Raw genomic sequence first — 22,793 nt, forward strand, 5'->3', positions numbered from 1 at the left:
GGTTTCCTTTTGCAGGATGGTCAGAAAACCTGGACACCCAAAATTTGTTGAACGAACAGGGTACAGTGTCATTAGTGGGCCTTTTAAGGGGCTTCTGGGTGGAGTTAAATAGTGGGCGTGGCTCCATCTTTTCCCTGCTAGACAATGCCTGCACATCAGGGTGCATGTACTTTGTGAATCTAAATGCACATACAATATACAGGTAAGCTAATTGGCTTCCCCCTAAAAATTGGCACACGACTATAATGCAACTATTGTAGGGATTAGATTGTGAGCTCTTCTGAGGCCAGTCAGTGACATGACTATGTACTATGTAAAGTGCTGCTGAAGATGCCAGTGCTATATAGATAATAATATGGTAGGACAGTAGACTATGACTATGGTAGGATTAGAGTGTGAACTCCTCTGAGGCCAGTCGGTGAACAAAACAAAGGACTTCTTACTCCTCCACCTCTTGCATGTTTTCTGGCGAAGTGGACACTTATGAAATAGTCCTGTACTAAGAGGCTTAATGGGCCCATACATCTAGTGATAATAGGCATATTTGACCAAGAGACATATGTCTATCTGATCAGAGAGAGATCTGTTGGCTGCCCATACATCACCTGATCGATTTCGGCATGAATCTGCCTCATGACGCTGACACAGTGCAGTGTAAGCAGATGTCTGCCTGACTGCTTATCACTTATATCTGCACATGCATACTAGGGGGTTGACCCAATCTCTCGGTTTTCACGTGTGCCTCTGCTGGAAATACAGGCAATAGGGACACACGCGTTTTAGGTACTTTTTATGGACTGTCCATCCATAGACTGGCAGGGTTGTTGATACCCCACCACAATTTAAGAAGAACTCACAATTATCAGTGAAAAATTGTAACTTTGACAGTTCTTGCCGATTTCCCGGCGCTGGTAGCGTCCTGCTCATGCACAGAATGAAAAAATCTCGCTCTGCACATTCGGAGGACGCTCCTGGCGTACGAAGCGAATTGGTTGGGTTCGGTTATTTCCACCTCAACCCGAATGAAGAGCGGCTAGTGCGCCTGCGCAGGATTGCGGTAGGTAAATATTTAGCTCACCGCACTTTAGGGGACCCTGACAGAGAAGGACAGGGGAAGCCTCGTTCCAGAGGCTTCCCCCTTCTGAGGTAAGTATCCCTCAGAGGGATTTTTTTTTTTTATTACAGGCTTTCTTTAAATACTAAAGGTTACTCATCAAGTCAGAAGGAGAGATGAAGACATCCGACGTATTGTAGGTGTGGTTTGTATCACTGCATAGCTGTAGGTGTGGCTTGTATCAGATACAGAGTCGAGGCTGGTATGGGCGGAAATCATGCAATGGAAAAATCGTGCAAGCAGCATCATATGGAAACAGGAGTTACAAGACTGCAGTGGCTCAGTATTTATATAGCGTATTTATAATACTGAAAGTGAATCCATTATTATTTCAGATTTATAGAGCATATTTATAATAATGAAAATGGATTTATTATTATTTAGTATTTATATAGGGCTCATATGACAGGTCAGAATTGTCCAATGTTTTATTCTTGGGTGTTTTTAGATCTGTTTTGGTTCAGTATCCTGTTGGAGAATGCATCACATGGGGCCAAGGCAGAACTTTCTGGCACTGGTCAGCATGTTTTGTTCAAGAATGTCTCAAAAGTGGCTAGATTTCATTGTTCCCTATACAGTCTCCAAACAGATGCAGCAAAACATAACCAAGTCTCCTTTGTTTCACAGTATGTACATTGCTTCTTTTCATTCAAAGCTTAACTTCAAATTGTATTCATCTGTGGACACAGAGCTGATGTGACTTGCCAAAAAGCTCCAGCAAAGTTATTCTCTCAGAAACATTGCAGCTTGTCACTATGCATTTTCCCAAATTTCAGACTGGCGGCTTTTTTGTTTTTTCTTTCAGCAGTGTCCTCCTTGCTCTTCTTCCGTTGAGCCCACCATCGCTCAAAAACTGAGATGATGCAGTCAGACATTGATGGACCTTGACCTTTGAGTTCAGCTTGTACATCTCTGAAAGTTGTCCTTGCCAGTTTGCCTTTTTTTTTTCCAACTCTGTCCGTTTTCAGAGTTTCATCTTTTGGCCGGGTCTAGGGAGATTTGTTATTGTCCCATGGACCTGGAACTTCTTTATAATATTTGCAACTGTTGTCACATGAAACTTCCACTGCTTGGATTTGGCCTTAAAGGGACACTTAAGTCAAACAAAAAAAATGAGTTTTACTCACCTGGGGCTTCCAATAACCCCCTGCAGCTGTCCAGTGCCCTCGCAGTCTCCCTCCGATCCTCCTGGCCCCACCGGCAGCCACTTCCTGTTTCGGTGACAGGAGCTGACAGGCTGGGGATGCGAGTGATACTTCGCGTTCCTGGCCACAATAGCGCCATCTATGCTGCTATAGCATATATCATATACCATATAGCAGCATAGAGGGTGCTAATGTGTCTGGGAACGTGAAGAATCACTCGCGTCCCCAGCCTGTCAGCTCCTGTCACTGAAACAGGAAGTGGCTGCCGGCGGGGCCAGGAGGATTGGAGGGAGACAGCGAGGGCACCGGACAGCTGCAGGGGGCTATTGGAAGCCCCAGGTGAGTAAAACTCATTTTTTTTGTTTGACTTAAGTGTCCCTTTAAAGAGAAACTGTAAGGAGAAATGTTTTTTTTTTTATTATTATTTTTTATATATATGTATATGTATGTGTATATAACAAAGGAAAACGAGAGTGTGTTATGAGGAACAGAGGGAATATAAGAAAAAAAGAGAAAAAAATCCTCATACCCTGTCAGTGTGGAGTAGAAAAAGTGCTTCATGCAGCATGAGAGGAATAATATTCGCTACTGCCGCGCAGTTCTAAAGGTTTTTTTTTAAATTTTCTGCGTTGAAGACACGCCTTTTTTTTCTTATACAGTGGGATGCAAAAGTTAGGGCAACCTTGTTAATCATCATGATTTTCCTGTATAAATCAGTTAAATATATCATATAGGAGACACACACAGTGATATTTGAGAAGTGGAATGAAGTTTATTGGATTTACAGAAAGTGCACAATAATTGTTTAAATTAAATTAGCCAGATGCATAAATGTGGGCACTGTTGTCATTTTTATTGATTCCAAAACCTTTAGAACTAATTATTGGAACTTAAATTGGCCTAGTAAGCTCAGTGACCCCTGACCTACATACACATGTGAATCCAATTAAGAGAGAGTATTTAAGGGGGTCAATTGTAAGTGTCTCTCCTCCTCCTTTTTTTTTTAATTTATTTATTTTATTTTTTTTTTCTCTGACGAGTAGCAACATGGGGGTCTCAAAACAACTCTCAAATCGCCTGATGACAAAGATTGTTCACCATCATGGTTTAGGGGAAGGATACAGAAAGCTGTCTCCGAGATTTCAGCTGTCTCTTTTCCACAGTTTGGAACATATTGAGGAGATGGAAGACCACAGGCTCAGTTCCAGTTAAGGATCAAAGTAGCAGACCAAGAAAAATCTCGGATAGACAGAAGTGACGAATGGTGCGAACAATCAGTCAACCCACAGACCAGCACCAAAGACCTACAACATCATCTTGCTGCAGATGAAGTCACTGTGCGTCATTCAACCATTCGGCTTTACACAAGGAGATGCTGTATGCGAGAGTGATGCAGAGGAAGTCTTTTCTCCATCCACTGCACAAACAGAGCCGCTTGAGGTATGCTAAAGCACATTTGGGCGAGACAGCTTCATTTTGGAATAAGGTGCTGTGGACTGATGAAACTAAAATTGAGTTATTTGGGCATAACACAGGACTTTATGCATGGAGGAAAAAAATCACAGTATTCCAAGAAAAACACCTGCTACCTACAGTAAAATATTGCAAAGAAATGAACAGCGCTACTTAAAAACAGATGAGTGCTTACCTGCAAAAAAGTGCACACCCCACTCATGGGATTCAAATACACAATGAGCATACACATGACCTGTCTACCACTTGGAGGATGTTAGTTTCACTAACAATTTGCAATTTGTTAGGTACTTGTCCCTCCCACTGTCAAAGAAGTCTTTCCTCCATGGGAGGGGACCTAACACTAACTAAATTCTACCTATGCATATGCATAGCCTGGGCGCGCTACCAGTAAAATTGAGAATTGCGCAAAAAAGCTGATGCGCTGATCCCACTTTTTTTTGCGCAATTCTCAATTTTACTGGTAGCGCGCCCAGGCTATGCATATGCATAGGTAGAATTTAGTTAGTGTTAGGTCCCCTCCCATGGAGGAAAGACTTCTTTGACAGTGGGAGGGACAAGTACCTAACAAATTGCAAATTGTTAGTGAAACTAACATCCTCCAAGTGGTAGACAGGTCATGTGTATGCTCATTGTGTATTTGAATCCCATGAGTGGGGTGTGCACTTTTTTGCAGGTAAGCACTCATCTGTTTTTAAGTAGCGCTGTTCATTTCTTTGCTATGTTTGATTGATTTATTTCTGGTCAGCTGCTCCCACTTAATAGTTTTCCTTTGGTGTATATGCAGAGCCTCTGTTTGGGTTCAAGGTGCGTTTGCAGTCTCTGGGGGGGCTCAGCGCATCTCTGAGCTGGGGCCATTCAGAGGCGGCCTGGTGATGCGCTGATCCCACTTTTTTTTTGTACAGTAAAATATTGTGGTGGTTCCATCATGCTGTGTGGCCAGTGCAGGGACTGGGAATCTTGTCAAAGTTGAGGGACGCATGGATTCCACTCAGTGTCAGCAGATTCTGGAGACCAATGTCCAGGAATCGGTGACAAAGCTGTAGCTGCACTGGATCTTTCAACCAGACAATGACCCTAAACACTGCTCAAAATCCACTAAGGCACAATGTCCAGGAATCGGTGACAAAGCTGAAGCTGCACTGGATCTTTCAACCAGACAATGACCCTAAACACTGCTCAAAATCCACTAAGGCATTCATGCAGAGGAACAAGTACAACGTTCTGGAATGGTCATCTCTGTCCCCAGACCTGAATATAATTGAAAATCTGTGGTGTGACTTAAAGAGAGCTGTCCATGCTCAGAAGGCATCAAACCTGAATGAACTAGAGATGTTTTGTAAAGGGGAATGGTCCAAAATCCCTTCAATTGGAACGTACAGGAAGCATTTGGAGGCTGTCATTTCTGCAAAAGGAGGATCTACTAAATATTGATTTCATTTCTTTTTTATTAATTTTATTTAATTTTATTTTATTTAAACAATTATTGCACACTTTCTGTAAGTCCAATAAACTTCATTTCACTTCTCAAATATCACTGTGAGTGTCTCCTATATGATATACCATATTTTTCGGAATATAAGACGCTCCGGCATATAAGACGCACCTAGATTTACAGGGCAAAAATCAGGAAAAAAATAAACTAAACCTAGGTGCGTCTATGGTGCAGGGGCTTCTTATGGACCTCTAACTCCCCCAAAACTGTCTTTATCTAAGCTACACTGCCCATCTATACTAACACCTGCTACACTACTCTTCCCTTACCCCTGCTGCCCCCACCAACTACACATTACTTCATGAACCCCTACTACAACTACACTACACTACAGTATACTACACTTCCCTCACTAACACCTGCAGCCAACCCAAACTACACTACACTTCACTAACTAACCCCTCCAGCCAACCCAAACTACACTACACTTCACTAACTAACCCCTCCAGCCAACCCAAACTACACTACACTTCACTAAGTAACCCCTCCAGCCAACCCAAACTACACTACACTACACCCCTGCTGCATCTCACCTGATCCTGTCGCCGCGATCCTCCCCTCCTCCATCTGCCTGCCATCACCCGAGATTGGTTGCCGGCTCTTCGCTGCAGTCATGCTTGTATGCAGCCTCGTGGTGATCACGCGGTGATTACGCGCTGCCGGGGCCGACTTCCTCCATAGTTACGGCGTCCTCCTTAGTTACAGTGCCCCCTTCTGCGTGACGAGCGGCGCACGTGCGCCTTGACGTCATGCGTGACCCCGGCGCACATGCGCCGCTCGTCACACAGAAGAGGGCACTGTATCTAAGAAGAGGACGCCGTAACTATGGAGGAAGGCGGCCCCGGCAGCGCGTAATCACCGCGTGATCACCGCGAGCCTGCATACAAGCATGACTGCAGTGAAGAGGAGCCGGTGACTTGGACACTTAAAGAGCGGGGATACTGGATGGGATTGCTGGACCCTCTGATGACGACTGCTGCGGCATTGGATGACGGCGGACAGACGAAGGAGGCGAGGATCGCGGCGGCAGGATCCGGTAAGTATGTTATGGGGCGAAAATACCGTACCTTTGGAATATAAGACGCACCCACTTTTTCCCCCCAGTTTTGGGGAAGAGAAAGTGCGTCTTATATTCCGAAAAATACGGTATTTAACTGACATTTTTGTATCATAACAACCAATGATTTATACAGGAAAATCGTGACGATTAACAAGGTTGCCCAAACTTTTGCATCCCACTGTATACACCCAAGAATCTTTATCCAGAACGCTTAGGGCCTTGTTTCACTCTGAATATCGCAGCAAAATCATCGCTATTTAGCCACAATGGCGTTTGCAATTCTCGTTCAGAGGTGCGATTTACGATTGCAAATGCAGTTGCGACAACATTTTTTCACGATTTTTAGTATGAAATAGACTGGTTTTCACACTTTTCTGCTATTTCTGCTCTTCTATCTCTGTCTGCTATTTATCTGCTCTCCACTATGCTGGAGCTGTGTCTGATCACATTTTTTTTTACAGTATTATATTATGCTACTGATATTTAAAGCCCAGTATCTCAGCACTCACTCGCACTCCAAAAAAAACAAAAAAAAAAACGGTGAAAATAAAAATCAGTTGTTGGAAGTAAAATGGCCCATGCTTTAATTCAGGAAATATCCTCTATTTTGGGAGTCTTCCAGTCCATTATCTGTGGTGTTCGCAAAGTCTTGATTGACGTGCCCTACTCAATTTAATTCCACTCACATACAGGGCAAACTGACACTAAAGATATAGTGGGGGATCCTTGTCCAGAGCAGTTAGTATCGCCAACTCCTGATAATTTTGGTGCCATTCACTTTAAAACTTGTCAATGTTTGGGTGCCCCGTAACACCAGCCATATTTACCGGCAATCCTATTTTAGACGAGTCCTGTTTATAATTCAAACCCTGGCAGTGGGATAGAGCCTCTGATTAGCTTCCTTATTCACAGTTAAGCTACTGATTGCCAAGATTCCTGTACTTTTCTTGTCGGAATAGTAATACAGTTAGAAACATCATGAAACGCACAAAAGCATCATTATGGTGGCCAAACGGGAAGACTGCTGCAGTCGCAAACATCCCACCCAAATTCATTTAACTTTAACTGCTGTATTTAAATTAACCCATTCTTGCCTGCCACATTGTAGACAGCCTTGCTGTTTCAGCATTGATCTGTATATCTCTTTCCAGAAGTATGATTCCTGAAACCTTCTCTACCACCCTCCCATCACTGATAGCACCAGCTTTTTTTAGTCATTCCAAGTGTGTGTGTGTGTGTGGGTGGGTATGGTGTCATATACACTCTTCCTCAAAATAACTGTGTAAGGTTACTCAGAAAAGAAACCTAATCTGTGCAATCATAACCTCTAGATTTCTTTTTCTGGTAACAATTTGTAATTTTAGTACAGTATTTCTAAGTTTGGAGAAGTTTGCTTCTGTCTGATAAGAAATGTGTTTTGTTACACGCACACACTAGTTTGTGTAATGTATTGTTCTTAGCATGCCTGTGTACCTGCAGATCAGGCAACCCATATGCACTGTGGTCGTCACATAATCTTCCTAGTCATCTTTAGGATCATTTCTGCAAAAAAACCTGATCAGTTTTCACCTAAAATCATAACATAAGGAATGTAAATTCAGAATATACCATTCAGGCTCGTATTTTTCTAGCGCTGCGGTTGACACAGATGAACGCCATGTCGGACAGCACTGCATTGCTCCGTGATTTTTTTTCTGGTGCAATTTCATTGATAATGAATGAATGGAATCGCAATGCAAATGTGCCAAAATCAGAATTCTTTATTTTGCCAAGTACAACGAGAAGTTGTGCCTGGAATTATTTTTGGCACATACAGGGTCGGTGATGGTACAGTAAATAAGCATCCAGTAAATAAACATAAAGTGGGCGTACATAGAACATAGTGTAAGGTCATAGTGTAAATACATGCAATCATGCAGTGTGATTCCATGGTGAATCAAATCACACGGATGGAAACATGAGACAGTCCAGTCATTGCACTTTCTAATGTCACTGCAGATTGCATTGCATTGTGTTTCCTAAATGTAGCTAAAATCTTTTTGATGGAAAAGCAAAAATCTTTTTGATGGAAAAGAGGCCTAAGGTACTAAAAACAGGCTTGTGTGGGGGTAGTCTTTAAAGTATATTTCAGTAATGTGGATCAGGTTATCTTTTTATAGCCATAAATATTCTTCAGGTGATGGGAAACTTCCTGTGTATCTGATGAAGCATGATGGTTTTGTATAAGTGAAATCCAAAAGACTGCTTGCAAGTTACTGCCAGCATTATTTATAACATTACTTCTGTGCCATCTGCTGGCATCTTGTTGTTATTGCATGTATGAAGTAATGCAGAGAAATGCAATTTGCCATCTTCATTTGTAAAGAAAAGCAAAGTTCAATTTGTGTTTAATGTATAGCCTTGATTGTGTAAGTAGTAAATGTAATTGATTTATAATTATATACAGGTAGTCCCCGATTAATGAACGAGATAGGGACTGTAGGTTTGTTCTTAACCTGAATCTGTTCTTAAAGTGGAGCAATGTGCTATCTCTGTCCCCTGTACCTCCTCTGTGCCCCCCTGTGCCTCCAGTGTCCCCCTCTCTCACCTCTGCCCTCTGTACCTGCTTATATAAGTTTAAATGCCATTTTGTCTTTAAATTATTTTAAATCGATTTTCTCAAAAACTACAAGTCCAATTTGAAATGTTTTTTTTTTTGGGGGGGGGGGGGGCTGCTGTTTCCCATGGAAACACTGAATCCATGCCGTTCGTATTGGCGGGTCGTTCATAAGTCGGGCGTTCGTATTTGGGTATTCCCAGATTTCAGCTACAGAGATGATTCGCTCTACCCCAAAGCATGATATCTGAATATTATTTACCAAAATATGTTAGTACTTGACCAATTATAATTTAACATCTTTTAATATCTAAACCATATACACTCACCTTAAGGATTATTAGGAACATCATACTAATACAGTGTTTGACCCCCTTTCACCTTCAGAACATCCTTAATTCTACGTTGCACTGATTCAACAAGGTGCTGAAAGCATTCTTTATAAATGTTGGCCCATATTGATAGGATAGCATCTTGCAATTGATGGAGATTTGTGGAATGCACATCCAGGGCACGATGCTTCCGTTCCATCACATCCCAAAGATGCTCAATTGGGTTGAGATGTGGTGACTGTGGGGACCAATTTAGCAGGGCTGTGGAGTCTGTACAAAAATCCACCGACTCCGACGACTCAGTTTAGGATTCCTCTGACTCATAGACTCCGACTCCTCCTCTAATTTGTATATTACAATCTTGTTGATTAAAAGTATGTAACATAAAAATGCATCTCTTAACTGCCATGCTTAGGAATTTTAAAAGAAAACTGAAGTGAGAAGGATATGTAGACATACATATGCCATATTTATTATCTTTAGTCATAGACTAAAACTAGTCCTTGGTAAGAGTATTTGTGAGGCAGGGAACACACTTGACTGTTTTCGTGCGCGTTTTCTGCACAGAAAAACTGAGAACTCATGTTAATCAATGGGCTAGTACACACTTAATATGTTGCTCGCGCGCAGAAAAGAAACTGACATTCTGCATCATGATTCTGCACATTTTGTCAGTTTTCTCTATCAACTACATCAGCTGCTGTGAAAAAAACGCACGCGTTTTCCAGCATGGAAACACACTTGGTGTGCAGAAAAAGTATGCAGAAAAACACGAGCGGAAAACTGAAAGTCAAGTGTGTTCCCTGCCTGAAAGGTACAGACCGGAACAAAGAACATCTATCAGGCCCTAGGCAATATAACTGTGGGTACATGTAAGAATGATGTGCAGGTACTCTGCAGGGGAATGAGGAGATTCTTCCTCTATTACACATTCTTCATGCACAATCTGCACACATGCACACATGCACACATTATGCACACATGCACACATTAAACACCTCTGTGTTTAATGTGCACAACATTCTCAGTGGATTCTCTGCAGCTCTGTGGGGAGTGCAAATGTAGAGTATAGTACTACTGTGTAACAAAGTAAACCTGAGACAGATGAAATTAAAGTTTTATACATACCTGGGGCTTCCTCTAGCCCCCTTCAGGCTAATCAGTCCCTCGCTGTCCTCCTCCGCCACCAGGTACTTGAGCCAGTCTTGCTTAGTTTGCATGCACACACTCCGCCGCCGGGAGCGTAATACACCTGCGCAGCACTATTGCGCAGGTGCAGAATGCTCCTGGCTGTAGGAGCGGCACGTGGCCGGACAGCGCTGACTGACTGAATTACCATAGCAGAAGATCCAGGTGGCGGAGGAGGACAGCGAGGGACTGATTAGCCTGAAGGGGGCTGGAGGAAGCCCAAGGTATGTATAACACTTTTCTTTTCATCTGTCTCAGGTACCCTTTTAATTCATAGTACCCAAACCAAATTTTAACAACATATCAAATTATTTGATTTCATGAGCAAAGAGTGCATACATTTGCATAAATCAGCATCAACGCAAAATTATTTCAATCTCATTGACCATCTCTATTAGAGACACAGCTACACATCAGGCTTTATTCTTACAACATAGATGTTATTTAGTATATATAAGAGATTCCTGTGTACACATCATATATACTGTACAGTCACAATCAGATATGTATATCTGACTTTAAAAATACGGGGACTGCTTTATTGAAGCAGCACAAGTAACTAATTTTGACTGGTTTATTTCATTTTTGTGGACTAAGCACAGCTATTACTGTATATATAAATTATTTATGATGACTATTATCTGAGAAATAAAACATTTTATCATATTTTCTATTTTAATTACAGTTTAAATTCATTAGGAGTCGGTGCATTTTTTTCCGACTCCAGGCACCCAAAATTGCTCCGACTCCACAGCCCTGCATTTTAGTACAGTGAACTTATTGTCATGTTCAAGAAACCAATTTGAAATGATTTGAGCTTTGTGACATGGTGCATTATCATGCTGGAAGTAGCCATCAGAGGATGGGTACATGGTGGTCATGAAGGGGATGGACATGGTCAGAAACAATGCTCAGGTAGCCCGTGGCATTTAAACGATGGCCAATTGGCGCTAAGGGACCTAAAGTGTGCCAAGAAAACCCCACACCATACACCACCAGCCTGCACAGTGGTAACAAGGCATGATGGATCCATGTTCTCATTCTGTTTACGCCAAATTCTGACTCTGAGACTCATCAGACCAGGCAACATTTTTCCAGTCTTCAGCTGTCCAATTTTGGTGAGCTTGTGCAAATTGTAGCCTCTTTTTCATATTTGTAGTGGAGACGAGTGGTACCCGGTGGAGTCTTCTGCTGTTGTAGCCCATCCGCCTCAAGGTTGTACGTGTTATAGCTTCACAAATGTTTTGCTGCATACCTCGGTTGTAACGAGTGGTTATTTCAGTCAACGTTGCTCTTTTATCAGCCTGAATCAGTCGGCCCATTCTCCTCTGACCTCTAGCATCAACAAGGCATTTTCGCCCACAGGACTGCCGCATACTGGATGTTTTCCCTTTTCACACTATTCTTTGTAAACCCATAGAGACAGCACACCATAGCTGACGTGTATATATGTGTTTTGACTTGTGTGCATGTGGACCCTTCCCATTTCCCTGATTTATACATGTAGGGGACAGGTTGGGGTGCATGTGTGGTGCGTGTTTAAAGTTATAGTGCCTTTGCCTTTCCTGACCATACCACTGAAAGCTGCAAGCAAGTATTCTTTATACTCGAAACAGCTGTTTGGAGCTGCCACTCCTGCCACCCACCTGCCTGCTTATGCTACAATACAAATGTAACTTAGTTTAGCTGTGTGCGTGTTGAGTGTTCAGCACAGGTTGGTGCTTTACATGTCCCTTCTATTACTCCAGATGACAGCATGTTGCATTCCCATACTGGAAGGAGAACACCAGTGATCGTGTTTCTTGTTGAAACGTGTCAGTTTGAGACTGTTCATTACAATTGTAATCTTAACCACTTACCGACCGCCCACTGCACAGAGGAGGCGGTCCTTGTAGAGGCATGGGCGGAGCGATCGCGTCATCCGTGGCGCGATCCTCCGCCGGGGAATGGCTCCGCCTCCCTCGCGCTGTAACCCGCCGGCCGTTCGGAAGCGCCGGCGGGTTACTAGCACCCGGATCGCCGCATACAAAGTGTATAATACACTTTGTAATGTATACAAAGTGTATTATACAGGCTGCCTCCTGCCCTGGTGGTCCCAGTGTCCGAGGGACCACCAGGGCAGGCTGCAGACACCCTAGTCTGCACCCAAGCACACTGATGTCCCCCCCTCTGCCCCCTGATCGCCCACCGCACCCCTCAGACCCCCCCCCTGCCCACCCCCCAGACCACTGTTTGCACCCAATCACCCCCCTAATCGCCTATCAATCACTCCCTGTCACTATCTGTCAATGCTATTTTTTTTTATTCCCTAAACTGCCCCCTGCTCCCTCCTGATCACCCCCCGTGTACTGTATGCATCTCTCCCCCTGATCACCTGTCAATCACCCATCAATCACCCCCTGTCACTGCCACCCATCAATCAGCCCCTAACCTGCCCCTTGCGGGCAATCTGATCACCCACCCACACCAATAGATCGCCCGCAAATCTGACGTCAGATCACCTCCCAAGTGCAGTGTTTACATCTGTTCTCTACCCTAAACACCCACTAATTACCCATCAATCACCCCCTGTCACTGCTACCTATCAGATTAGACCCCTATCTGCCCCTAGGGCACCCAATCACCCGCCCACACCCTCAGAACGCCCTCAGACCCCAGCCCTGATCACCTCGCCAGTGCATTGCTTGCATCTATTCCCCCTCTAATCACACCTTGAGACACCCATCAATCACCTCCTGTCACCCCCCTAGCACTCCTATCCATCAGATCAGGCCCAATACAACCTGTCATCTAAAAGGCCACCCTGCTTATCACAGGTTCCACAAAATTCACCCCCTCATAGACCACCTGTCATCAAAATTTGCAGATGCTTATACCCCTGAACAGTCATTTTGAGACATTTGGTTTCCAGACTACTTACGGTTTTGGGCCCGTAAAATGCCAGGGCGGTATAGGAACCCCACAAGTGACCCCATTTTAGAAAAAAATACACCCCAAGGTATTCTGTTAGGTGTATGACAAATTCATAGAAGATTTTATTTTTTGTCAAAAGTTATCAAAAGTAAAAATTGATTTTTTTTTTTCACAAAGTGTCATTTTTCACTAACTTGTGACAAAAAAATTAAATCTTCTATGAACTCGCCATACACCTAACGGAATACCTTGGGATGTCTTCTTTCTAAAATGGGGTCACTTGTGGGGTTCCTATACTGCCCTGGCATTTTAGGGGCCCTAAACCGTGAGGAGTAGTCTTGAAACCAAATGTCGCAAAATGACCTGTGAATAGGACGTTGGGCCCCTTAGCGCACCTAGGCTGCAAAAGTGTCACACATGTGGTACCGCCGTACTCAGGAAAAGTAGTATAATGTGTTTTGGGGTGTATTTTTACACATACCCATGCTGGGTGGGAGAAATCTCTCTGTAAATTAACAATTGTGTGTAAAAAAAATCAAACAATTGTCATTTACAGAGATATTTCTCCCACCCAGCATGGATATGTGTAAAAATACACCCCAAAACACATTATACTACTTCTCCTGAGTGCGGAGGTACCACGTGTGGCACCTTTTTACACCCTAAGTACGCTAAGGGGCCCAAAGTCCAATGAGTACCTTTAGGATTTCACAGGTCATTTTGCGACATTTGGTTTCAAGACTACTCCTTACGGTTTAGGGCCCCTAAAATGCCAGGACAGTATAGGAACCCCACAAATGACCCCATTCTAGAAAGAAGACACCCAAAGGTATTCAGTTAGGAGTATGGTGAGTTCATAGATTTTATTTTTTGTCACAAATTAGCGGAAAATGACACTTTGTGAAAAAAAACAATGAATCAATTTCCGCTAACTTGTGACAAAAAAATTAAATCTTCTATGAACTCACCATACTCCTAACGGAATACCTTGGGATGTCTTCTTTCTAAAATGGGGTCATTAGTGGGGTTCCTATACTGCCCTGGCATTTTAGGGGCCCTAAACCGTGAGGAGTAGTCTTGAAACAAAAATGACCTGTGAAATCCTAAAGGTACTCATTGGACTTTGGGCCCCTTAGCGCAGTTAGGGTGCAAAAAAGTGCCACACATGTGGTATCGCCATACTCAGGAGAAGTAGTATAATGTGTTTTGGGGTGTATTTTTACACATACCCATGCTGAGTGGGAGAAATATCTCTGTAAATGGACAATTGTGTGTAAAAAAATCAAACAATTGTCATTTACAGAGATATTTCTCCCACCCAGCATGGGTGTGTGTAAAAATACACCCCAAAACACATTATACTACTTATCCTGAGTACGGCAATATCACGTGTGGCACTTTTTTGCAGCCTAACTGCACTAAGGGGCCCAAAGTCCAATGAGCACTTTTAGGCTTTACAGGGGTGCTTACAAATTAGCACCCCCCAAAATGCCAGGACAGTAAACACACCCCACAAATGACCCCATTTTGGAAAGTAGACACTTCAAGGTATTCAGAGAGGGGCATGGTGAGTCTGTGGCAGATTTCATTTTTTTTTTGTCACAAGTTAGCAGAAATGGAAACTTTTTTTTTTTTTTTCTTGTCACAAACTGTCATTTTCCGCTAACTTGTGACAAAAAGTATCTTCCATGAACTCACTATGCCTCTCAGTGAATACTTTGGGATGTCTTCTTTCCAAAATGGGGTCATTTGGGGGGTATTTATACTATCCTGGAATTCTAGCCAATCATGAAACATGACAGGGGGTCAGAAAAGTCAGAGATGCTTTAAAATGGGAAAATTCACTTTTTGCACCATAGTTTGTAAACGCTATAACTTTTACCCAAACCAATAAATATAGGCTGAATGGGTTTTTTTTTTTTAATCAAAAACATGTTTGTCCACATTTTTCGTGCTGCATGTATACAGAAATTTTAATTTATTTGAAAAATGTCAGCACAGAAAGTTAAAAAAATAATTTTTTTGACAAAATTCATGTCTTTTTTGATGAATATAATAAAAAGTAAAAATCGCAGCAGCAATCAAATAGCACCAAAAGAAAGCTTTATTAGTGACAAGAAAAGGAGCCAAAATTCATTTAGGTGGTAGGTTGTATGAGCGAGCAATAAACAGTGAAAGCTGCAGTGGTCTGAATGGGAAAAAAAGGGTCTGGTCCTTAAGGGGGGGTAAAGCCCACGGTCCTCAAGTGGTTAATAAACAATTTGGCCTGCAATTTTGTTTTTTTTTTTTGTTTTTTTAGATTTTGGCCCCATGTTTATTAAGTTTGACACCCCCTAATAAACACTGCCTACTGTGTCTTCTTGTGATTTAATTTTTTTTAGGAAACGTAAAGTGTTAAAGTGTACCTGATACTAGCGGGCCACTCCAGTTGTCTGCTAGCTGTCCTGGTACATCTGGTCAATCGTACTCCATTGCGCAGCCCCCTACCCCCCGTAGCCTGGAATGTTGTGCTCCTGCATGCGTGATGCAGCGCGACTGACCAGAAGTATCGATACAGCTAGCGGACAATTGGAACGGCCCCGGGAGACGGCGATGGAACCTGCGTCCTGAAGGGGGCTGGAGGAAGCCCTGTGTAGTATAAATGTTTTGCATTCTCTCGTCTTAGGTTTCCTTTAAGCATCATACTTATGCATAAGGACAATCAACCAGCAGAGATCATGACTTGATTCTTTGGTAGTATGTGACCGAGACTGTGTAGGTGCCTGGTAGCCTCTAGGCTAGCTACGCATTGTGTTGCTCGGTGGAGAGGAGGAGGGCTGACAAAGTGGCACACAAGTAGCTTCACAGGGTGGGCGGGATGAGTGAGAAAACAAAGCACTTGGATGAGTTGATCCGCTGGGCAGTTTGCTCGCTGATGCGCCAAGGAGGTTCGAAGGCTGCTGTACACATGCTAGATTCTTAACAAAATAAAGACTGCCTTAGCAGATTTTAATCTAATGTGTGTAGTGGGTGAAGTAGAAGTATTTACCCTTACGCTGACCTGATTTTCAAAGGGCACTCAGCAGAGAAATGAGCATAGAATGCTGTCATTACATGATGTGTAAAATGCCTAAGACCCACTTTCTATTTGCTAGAAAATAAAATCTGCAAATATACTAATTTTTTTTTCTTTCGTATTCAGGTACATGGTGTATTACTTTCCTCTTGACTTGTTCTATAGATGTTTCTCCTTTCTACCTCTCCGAATTGTTGCTGCAGCAATGAAGGAAGTGACTAGAACTTGGAAGATCTTATCTGGAGTCACACAGGCAGAAAGCCGCTTTAAAGCTGCATGGCTTGTTATGATAGCAAATGGATGGGCAAAAGGTAATTTTAGGTTTCCTTTTTTTTTTTTTTTTTAATGAAGATTGAGCTCCAAATTTTGACTATTTTTGACAGTTTAATTAAAATATATATAAAGGTTTACAAATTGCTGTTTTATATTACTTTTTATATGATTTGTATTCAAACTTGCCTGTGGGCTAGTAACATGTTGTGTTTGCTATGCAGGGGTGAAGGGGGGCTGATGATGGAGTGCCCAACAGAACGGGCAGGCTAAGTAGCAGAACAGTGTCCTCAGCCTGCACTTGGCCGAGTGGATCCTCTAAAGGCCCATACACACGGGCTACAACTGTTGCTGGAAACGCATGGCGCGCGCTAGTTGCGGCGACAGGTCCTCCGTGTGTATGAGGCGCGCGCAAGGAACTGTTGCTAATCAGAGCTATCGCCAGGCGATTAACTTGACCAATAGCCGGCAGCAGCTGTTGCAGGAACAGTCGCTAGTTTCAAGTCGGTGCAGTCATGTGTATGCTAGTCTCTAGAAATTCTTGTGAGTCCGACAGTTCATTGAACCTGCGACAGAAGTTGCTGAGCAACAGTTTCCGCTATGTTGCAGACAGGTTGTTGCCGCGTGTATACAATCGTCGCTTGTATACAACTGTCGTTGCTGGAGACTTTCAACTGTTGCTTGTCTTCATGCAACTGCAGACATCCGTGCCTCGTGTGTATGTAGCTTAAGCGGATCGAGCACTGATGCATTAAACAGGTCGGGGGCAGCAGTACATATACTAGATACTTTGCAAAGGCAGCAACGACTGGCTGCTTTGGCCAAGAACCATCTAGCGTGTGTGTGAGGCTTTGCATTCCTACATTTATCAAAGATTCCGTCAGCTTTACTGCTGGCAAAGTGAATCACTGTGGAACATCCCCCCCCCCCCTCCCCCGGTGAAGTATCACGTGATCTCTTAGTGCTCTGGGGGGAGAAGTGCTTAAAGTGGATCCGAGATGAACTTTTACTCATTGCATAATTGTGTTCCTTTCTTATTGTTTATAGGGCACTCCTCAAGCCAAATACTTTTTTTTTGTTTTTTTTGTTTTAATACTCTTCAGTATAAACTAAACAAGCCACACCCACAGGTTATCAGAGAGCCAAGGCATTTTCAGACAGTAGCAAGGGCTCATGGGGAGCTCAGTTTGGGCAGGAGGAGGGGGAAGTATTACTAGCCAGAGATTTCAGAAGAGAGGGGGGGGGGATTAGGTTTTTTTCACAGGCTGAGTGCTTTAAGATGCATATAAGCCTGCCTCTGTGTATTGTTTACAAACAACATGGCTGCTGTCATTGTATCACAGGAAGAAATAATCATATTCTATTACAGCTGTTTGCAGCTAGGTTTGCTGTGTAAACTATCTAAACTTTAGATAAGCTATATAGACAAGTTGTTTGTTATAGTTAGTTTTTCATCTCGGATCCACATTAAGCTAAACACAGGGAGGCAGGGAGGGAATACCAATATATAGCTCTAAGAAGCACTTCTAATGCTGAAGTCAGGATAATTAGAGTGAAACTGGGTATCCTGAATAATTTATTAATTTCACTTTGTCATTAGGGCTCCTCCTTCATCCAGCATCCGTAAGCTTATATATACCTCAATGTCATCCTCCTCCTCACTCAACTGTTCAGCCTGTTGCAGTAGCTGAATCGCGCAGTACTGCGCACACACTGGCCTGGCGGTGCGAGTCCTTGATCGCCTCCCGTGGCAGGCAGCATTCTCATAGCCCCACATGTGCTGAACAATTTTTTTTAATTTACCTCTGGTATCCTTTAAGAAGAAAAAAAAAATAACAATTCTATACTTGCCTCAGTAGTGAGAAGTCTGGATAGTCCAGAGGTTTCCTGATTCCTGCTGCAGCCCACTGTTCCAGCACAGGGTCGCTCTAAACAGGAGCTTGGTGAATATTTTTCTTTTGGTTGCTGCCATGTACAAACCTATCCATGCTAGATTCTAGTAGAACAAGGCCAATCATGCACAACTCTTTTCCTCTGGGCATGAGAGCTTCATTCTACTGCAAATCTGTGGACAGCCAGGAGAGGAGCTAGAAGAAGGCTCTGCAGAGCAATAGTGCAGAATCATCCAGAGGCTTCCAGCTACTGAGCAGCACCTAAGAGCGAACTGCTCATGCATGAGGGAAGAATATCTGGTCGACGACTACACGTGGTCGGGACCTAGTCTGACACTGATTGCAAGGAAACTGAACCTGGCGGGGGCAGACGGAGGCAGCAATCCTGGTATGAAGAAAAATAAAAAATATATATATATTTATATATTATGTGTGTGTGTGTGTGTGTATACATGTATATTCTTTTTACCTCTGATGGAATCGCCAGACTTTTTTTTTTTTTCTTTTTTGTTAACTATTGTCTGTAGTTGCTAATCATGAAATGTTAATACTGTTGCCTTAAGCTACCTGATTAGCAAAAGAAAAACCATACCTTGAATATACTTATTTGATTTCCTATAATTGGGATTTTGTAATGTATAAGCAGTCTCTGAAAAGAGGAAGGTTTAACATGTAAATTGTGCATGAGAGTAGTCAATAATTCCACACCATTACACTTTCAGCTTGTGAAAGACTACTGCTACAACAAGATCAAAGTGTATGAATTATGGTTGCAATTTAACTGTGGGACATAACATTTTTATATACACTGCCTTTTAAATATATATTTTTCAGCTTTTCTTAGAATATGTTTTTTCCCCCTTGCACACAGAGAGCATCTAATGGCATTTAAAAACAAATACATTTAAATTGCCAGATGAAAAAAATATTCCCAACTTCAAGCATATGCAAATGAGCTCAGCTTTTTTAAAAGCATGTGCCGTAGTTATTAACTTGATACAGAGGTGTTTTAATATGACCAATAAAATCCGATCAGGTTTTAGGAGACTTTCCTAGTCCTCCTAATGAGGACTAATCTGTGATTCTTTGCCAGGGACACACTATTGTCATATTCATGCCATTGTTTTGTGAAACTCTGCATTTGTTGAGTTATTTTTCCCTTTTTAGGCGTTATGACTGCTACTTAATCTGTCATGCAGAAAATATGACCTGTTAAAGTTTGTGTTAAACACAACAAAGATGTTAGAGCTAACATATATAAATCCAAAATAATAAGAGTAGGATCACCTCAAACCAAATGGAAACCGCTATCTGTGCAGCAGTAGGGCTGGTTTACACTTGAGCGCCTTTCCGATCAGCAAAGTGCTGCTAATGTATCCCTATGGGATCATTCTCACTTCAGCATTTGGAATTTGTACAAATCGCAAACGCTGCGTGTTGCGCTTTAAACGCAATAGCATTGACTCTCGTTCTGTTGAACAAGAATCAAAATGCAAAATCGTAATCGCAATTTGCGTTCCGAGTGTTACACTTACCATATTGCCAGTCTGACCGGTAGGACCATCTGCATGAATGATTTGTTAAAGATATTTTTTTTTCCATCAACCAAAGATTTATTGAAGTAATCGCACAGTAGTAGTAATGCAGATCAGTAAGAACACATATGATGTTCATATAAAATGTTAAAGGAGCAGGAAATGCAACATCTTCTGTAAATGCAATCACAGGGAAATAGAAGAGATCAGACATCATAGATGCGAAAGAGAAGTCATAATAACAAGTCGGAGGGTATGAAATGCTCCAGATAGTAACAATGAATCAGAGTTTAGATAACCAACGTTCCCAGACTTTAAGGTATTTACCAGGACATTTTCTATGTTGGTAGACTTTTTTTTTTTTTTTTTTTATAGGGTAAAGAATGATTTATTTTTCCAATTATCGGTTGTGGGGCGGATCTGTGCGAACCAATGAAAAGCGATACACTTTTTTTGGTTTCGGTAATAAATAGTTTATCGAATGCATAGGTATCTTCATCCAGAATATTCAAAATACAAGCTCTAATGTCCAGGGAGAAAGGGGACCCCATAACGTTATGCAAAAATGCAACAACCTGTTTCCAAATAGCTTTAATAGGGGGACACTGCCATAGGAGATAGAGAGTTAAAAAGATTTTTACATTATTTCAATGTAAAACCTGCCTTATCTGCATATCTACAGTGGGCACTAATCCTGACAGCAAAAACATGCTTCGTGCTTGAGATAGCTAGTTGTCAGAGCCTGCTCTCAGTGTGACATTCGTAGTCCTAATTTTCACATGCCCCCTAGTGGCTGGACCGGTTAATGCTTTCCAATCTATTTCAAGCCACTGACCGTCCAACCTCGTGGATGCTATCGATGGACTGAAACCGGAATTAGGCAGCAGACATGCTAGGAAGAAGATTGCAAGCTACAAAACACTTTACTTACAATATTTCAGGTACTAGGTTGCCACCACTCTCAATTGCAGACTGTGAGAGACCTTTCTGACTAATTTAGACCTGTGGATAAAAATAGTTACCACACCCTCAACTGCTGATACAATACTTCAGGATAGTGAATCTTCAGAAAGGCTAGGATTCTTTCTGCCTGGGTGAAAGCAGGGTTGCAGCTGAGACACAATTGCTTAAAGTCTTTTTATTATAAATGCAATATAAATAGTAGTATATATACAGAAAAATATTAAAAGTAACAATTATAAGGGTAGCCCAGTATAAAATAAAAAGGGGAAAATAAAGAAATGGATACTTAAAGTTTGGAAGATATACGCCCTTTGTGGAAAGTCCAAGCACATGCAAAAGTCCTTTGTTTCAGGATGAAGGCAACAGGGAATCCAGGATCAAAGCTTCTCCAGCTGGTTCCTGTCAGAGGAAAAATGGGAGAACTCCTCCTCCCTGCATGTATTTTGGTTTTATTGAAGCTGGTTTTGGGGTGGGACAAATCCTGCCCCCTCCGGTTTACAAACCAATCACAGTTCGCCTCCTTGGAGGTAGATTTTATGTTTAAACTGTGGAACACTGTGTTTCAAAAATGATAAATGCCATATTTATGCTGATAACAGATTTATATACAGTGGATCCAGGTGGTTCCATAGAGACCAAAGACCAATAGTCAAGCCCAATTAGTTGCACCAAAATTAATATCTCGGCTTTGGAAAGAGCTAGGAACTTCCATGATATCTTAAAACGTGCACAATTTATTCTGTGCTTGAACATGTTGTTGTTACATGTTATTATTACATGTTATTATTACCGTAGAGATAGTTGGTGGGATCCTAGTTTTTGAATAGGCCGCTTGCTGTGGATTTCCTGACCTTTTGTAGGCAACTATAACAAGGCTAATTAACCCTGTGTGAGTTGTCACAGGTACATGTGAAGAGCTCAAGCTATTAAAACCTGGCTATTCAAGTTGATTAGCAAAGACCCAATGTCAGCCAAACACAAGCAACCCCAAGTGATTTGCATTCTGCTATAACTATACATACAATTGTAATTGTACCGTTAATCACAATCGGTGCAGAAAACCAAGTGCAATTGCGGTTTTTCTCGGCTCATCCATGACACTAATATGTGGCTACACTGTAAAGTTTAAAGGGACTTATGGCGGCCGGTTTGACAGTCCTGCGCATGCGCTGTTTTCTAGCTCTGAACTGCGTATGCGCAGGACTGTCACGCCGGCTGCCGTAATGACGCGTAGCGGCCGGCGTGATGACTCGTAGCATCACTGTTCAGAAAGTGTGGGGCCGACATGTGCCGCTGGTAATGAAGTCTGCAGTGGTACTGGGAGAGGAGCCAGGAGGACGCTGTGGGACCTCGCGGCCTACGACGGGCTGGAGGAAGCCCCAGGTAAGTACAGATTTCATTTATTTCTACTGCTCGGGGACCTTTTAAGCAGAAGAATGGACAGATGTTGGTTAATACTATATGGAAGTTTCATTAGGCAACCGGGTGCAAGCTAAATGTACTGCTTCTAATGGTGGATAAAGGCCTCTGTCTAGGTGCAGTGTAAATGCAACCTAGCCTATTATTAGAAAAAAAAAATCTCTCCAGGACAGGTATTCGCTATTAGTCAGGATTTACTGCATATATTTTACTCTGGTGTTTTGCAAAGAAACATATTTTGAACTACTAGACATGTCCAAAAATCTGGCTTCAGACTGAAATTGAAAGAATTATGTTTAATTGTTACAAAATGGCTTGTTCAATTATCTGTATAGCCAGCTTT

The 22,793-nt window shown here is 42.3% G+C and overlaps 1 protein-coding gene across 1 annotated transcript in view; it reads left to right on the forward strand.

Annotated features, from left to right (window-relative positions):
* Positions 1–22,793, forward strand: part of TMEM38B (transmembrane protein 38B) — a 76,892-nt gene that overhangs the window by 31,142 nt on the left and 22,957 nt on the right. Inside the window, 1 exon segment of the mRNA XM_068234441.1 lies at positions 16,498–16,682. Coding sequence (XP_068090542.1) covers positions 16,498–16,682 — 185 coding nt within the window.

The sequence above is a fragment of the Hyperolius riggenbachi genome, chromosome 1 (genome assembly GCF_040937935.1).
Source record: "Hyperolius riggenbachi isolate aHypRig1 chromosome 1, aHypRig1.pri, whole genome shotgun sequence".
NCBI lineage: Eukaryota > Metazoa > Chordata > Amphibia > Anura > Hyperoliidae > Hyperolius > Hyperolius riggenbachi.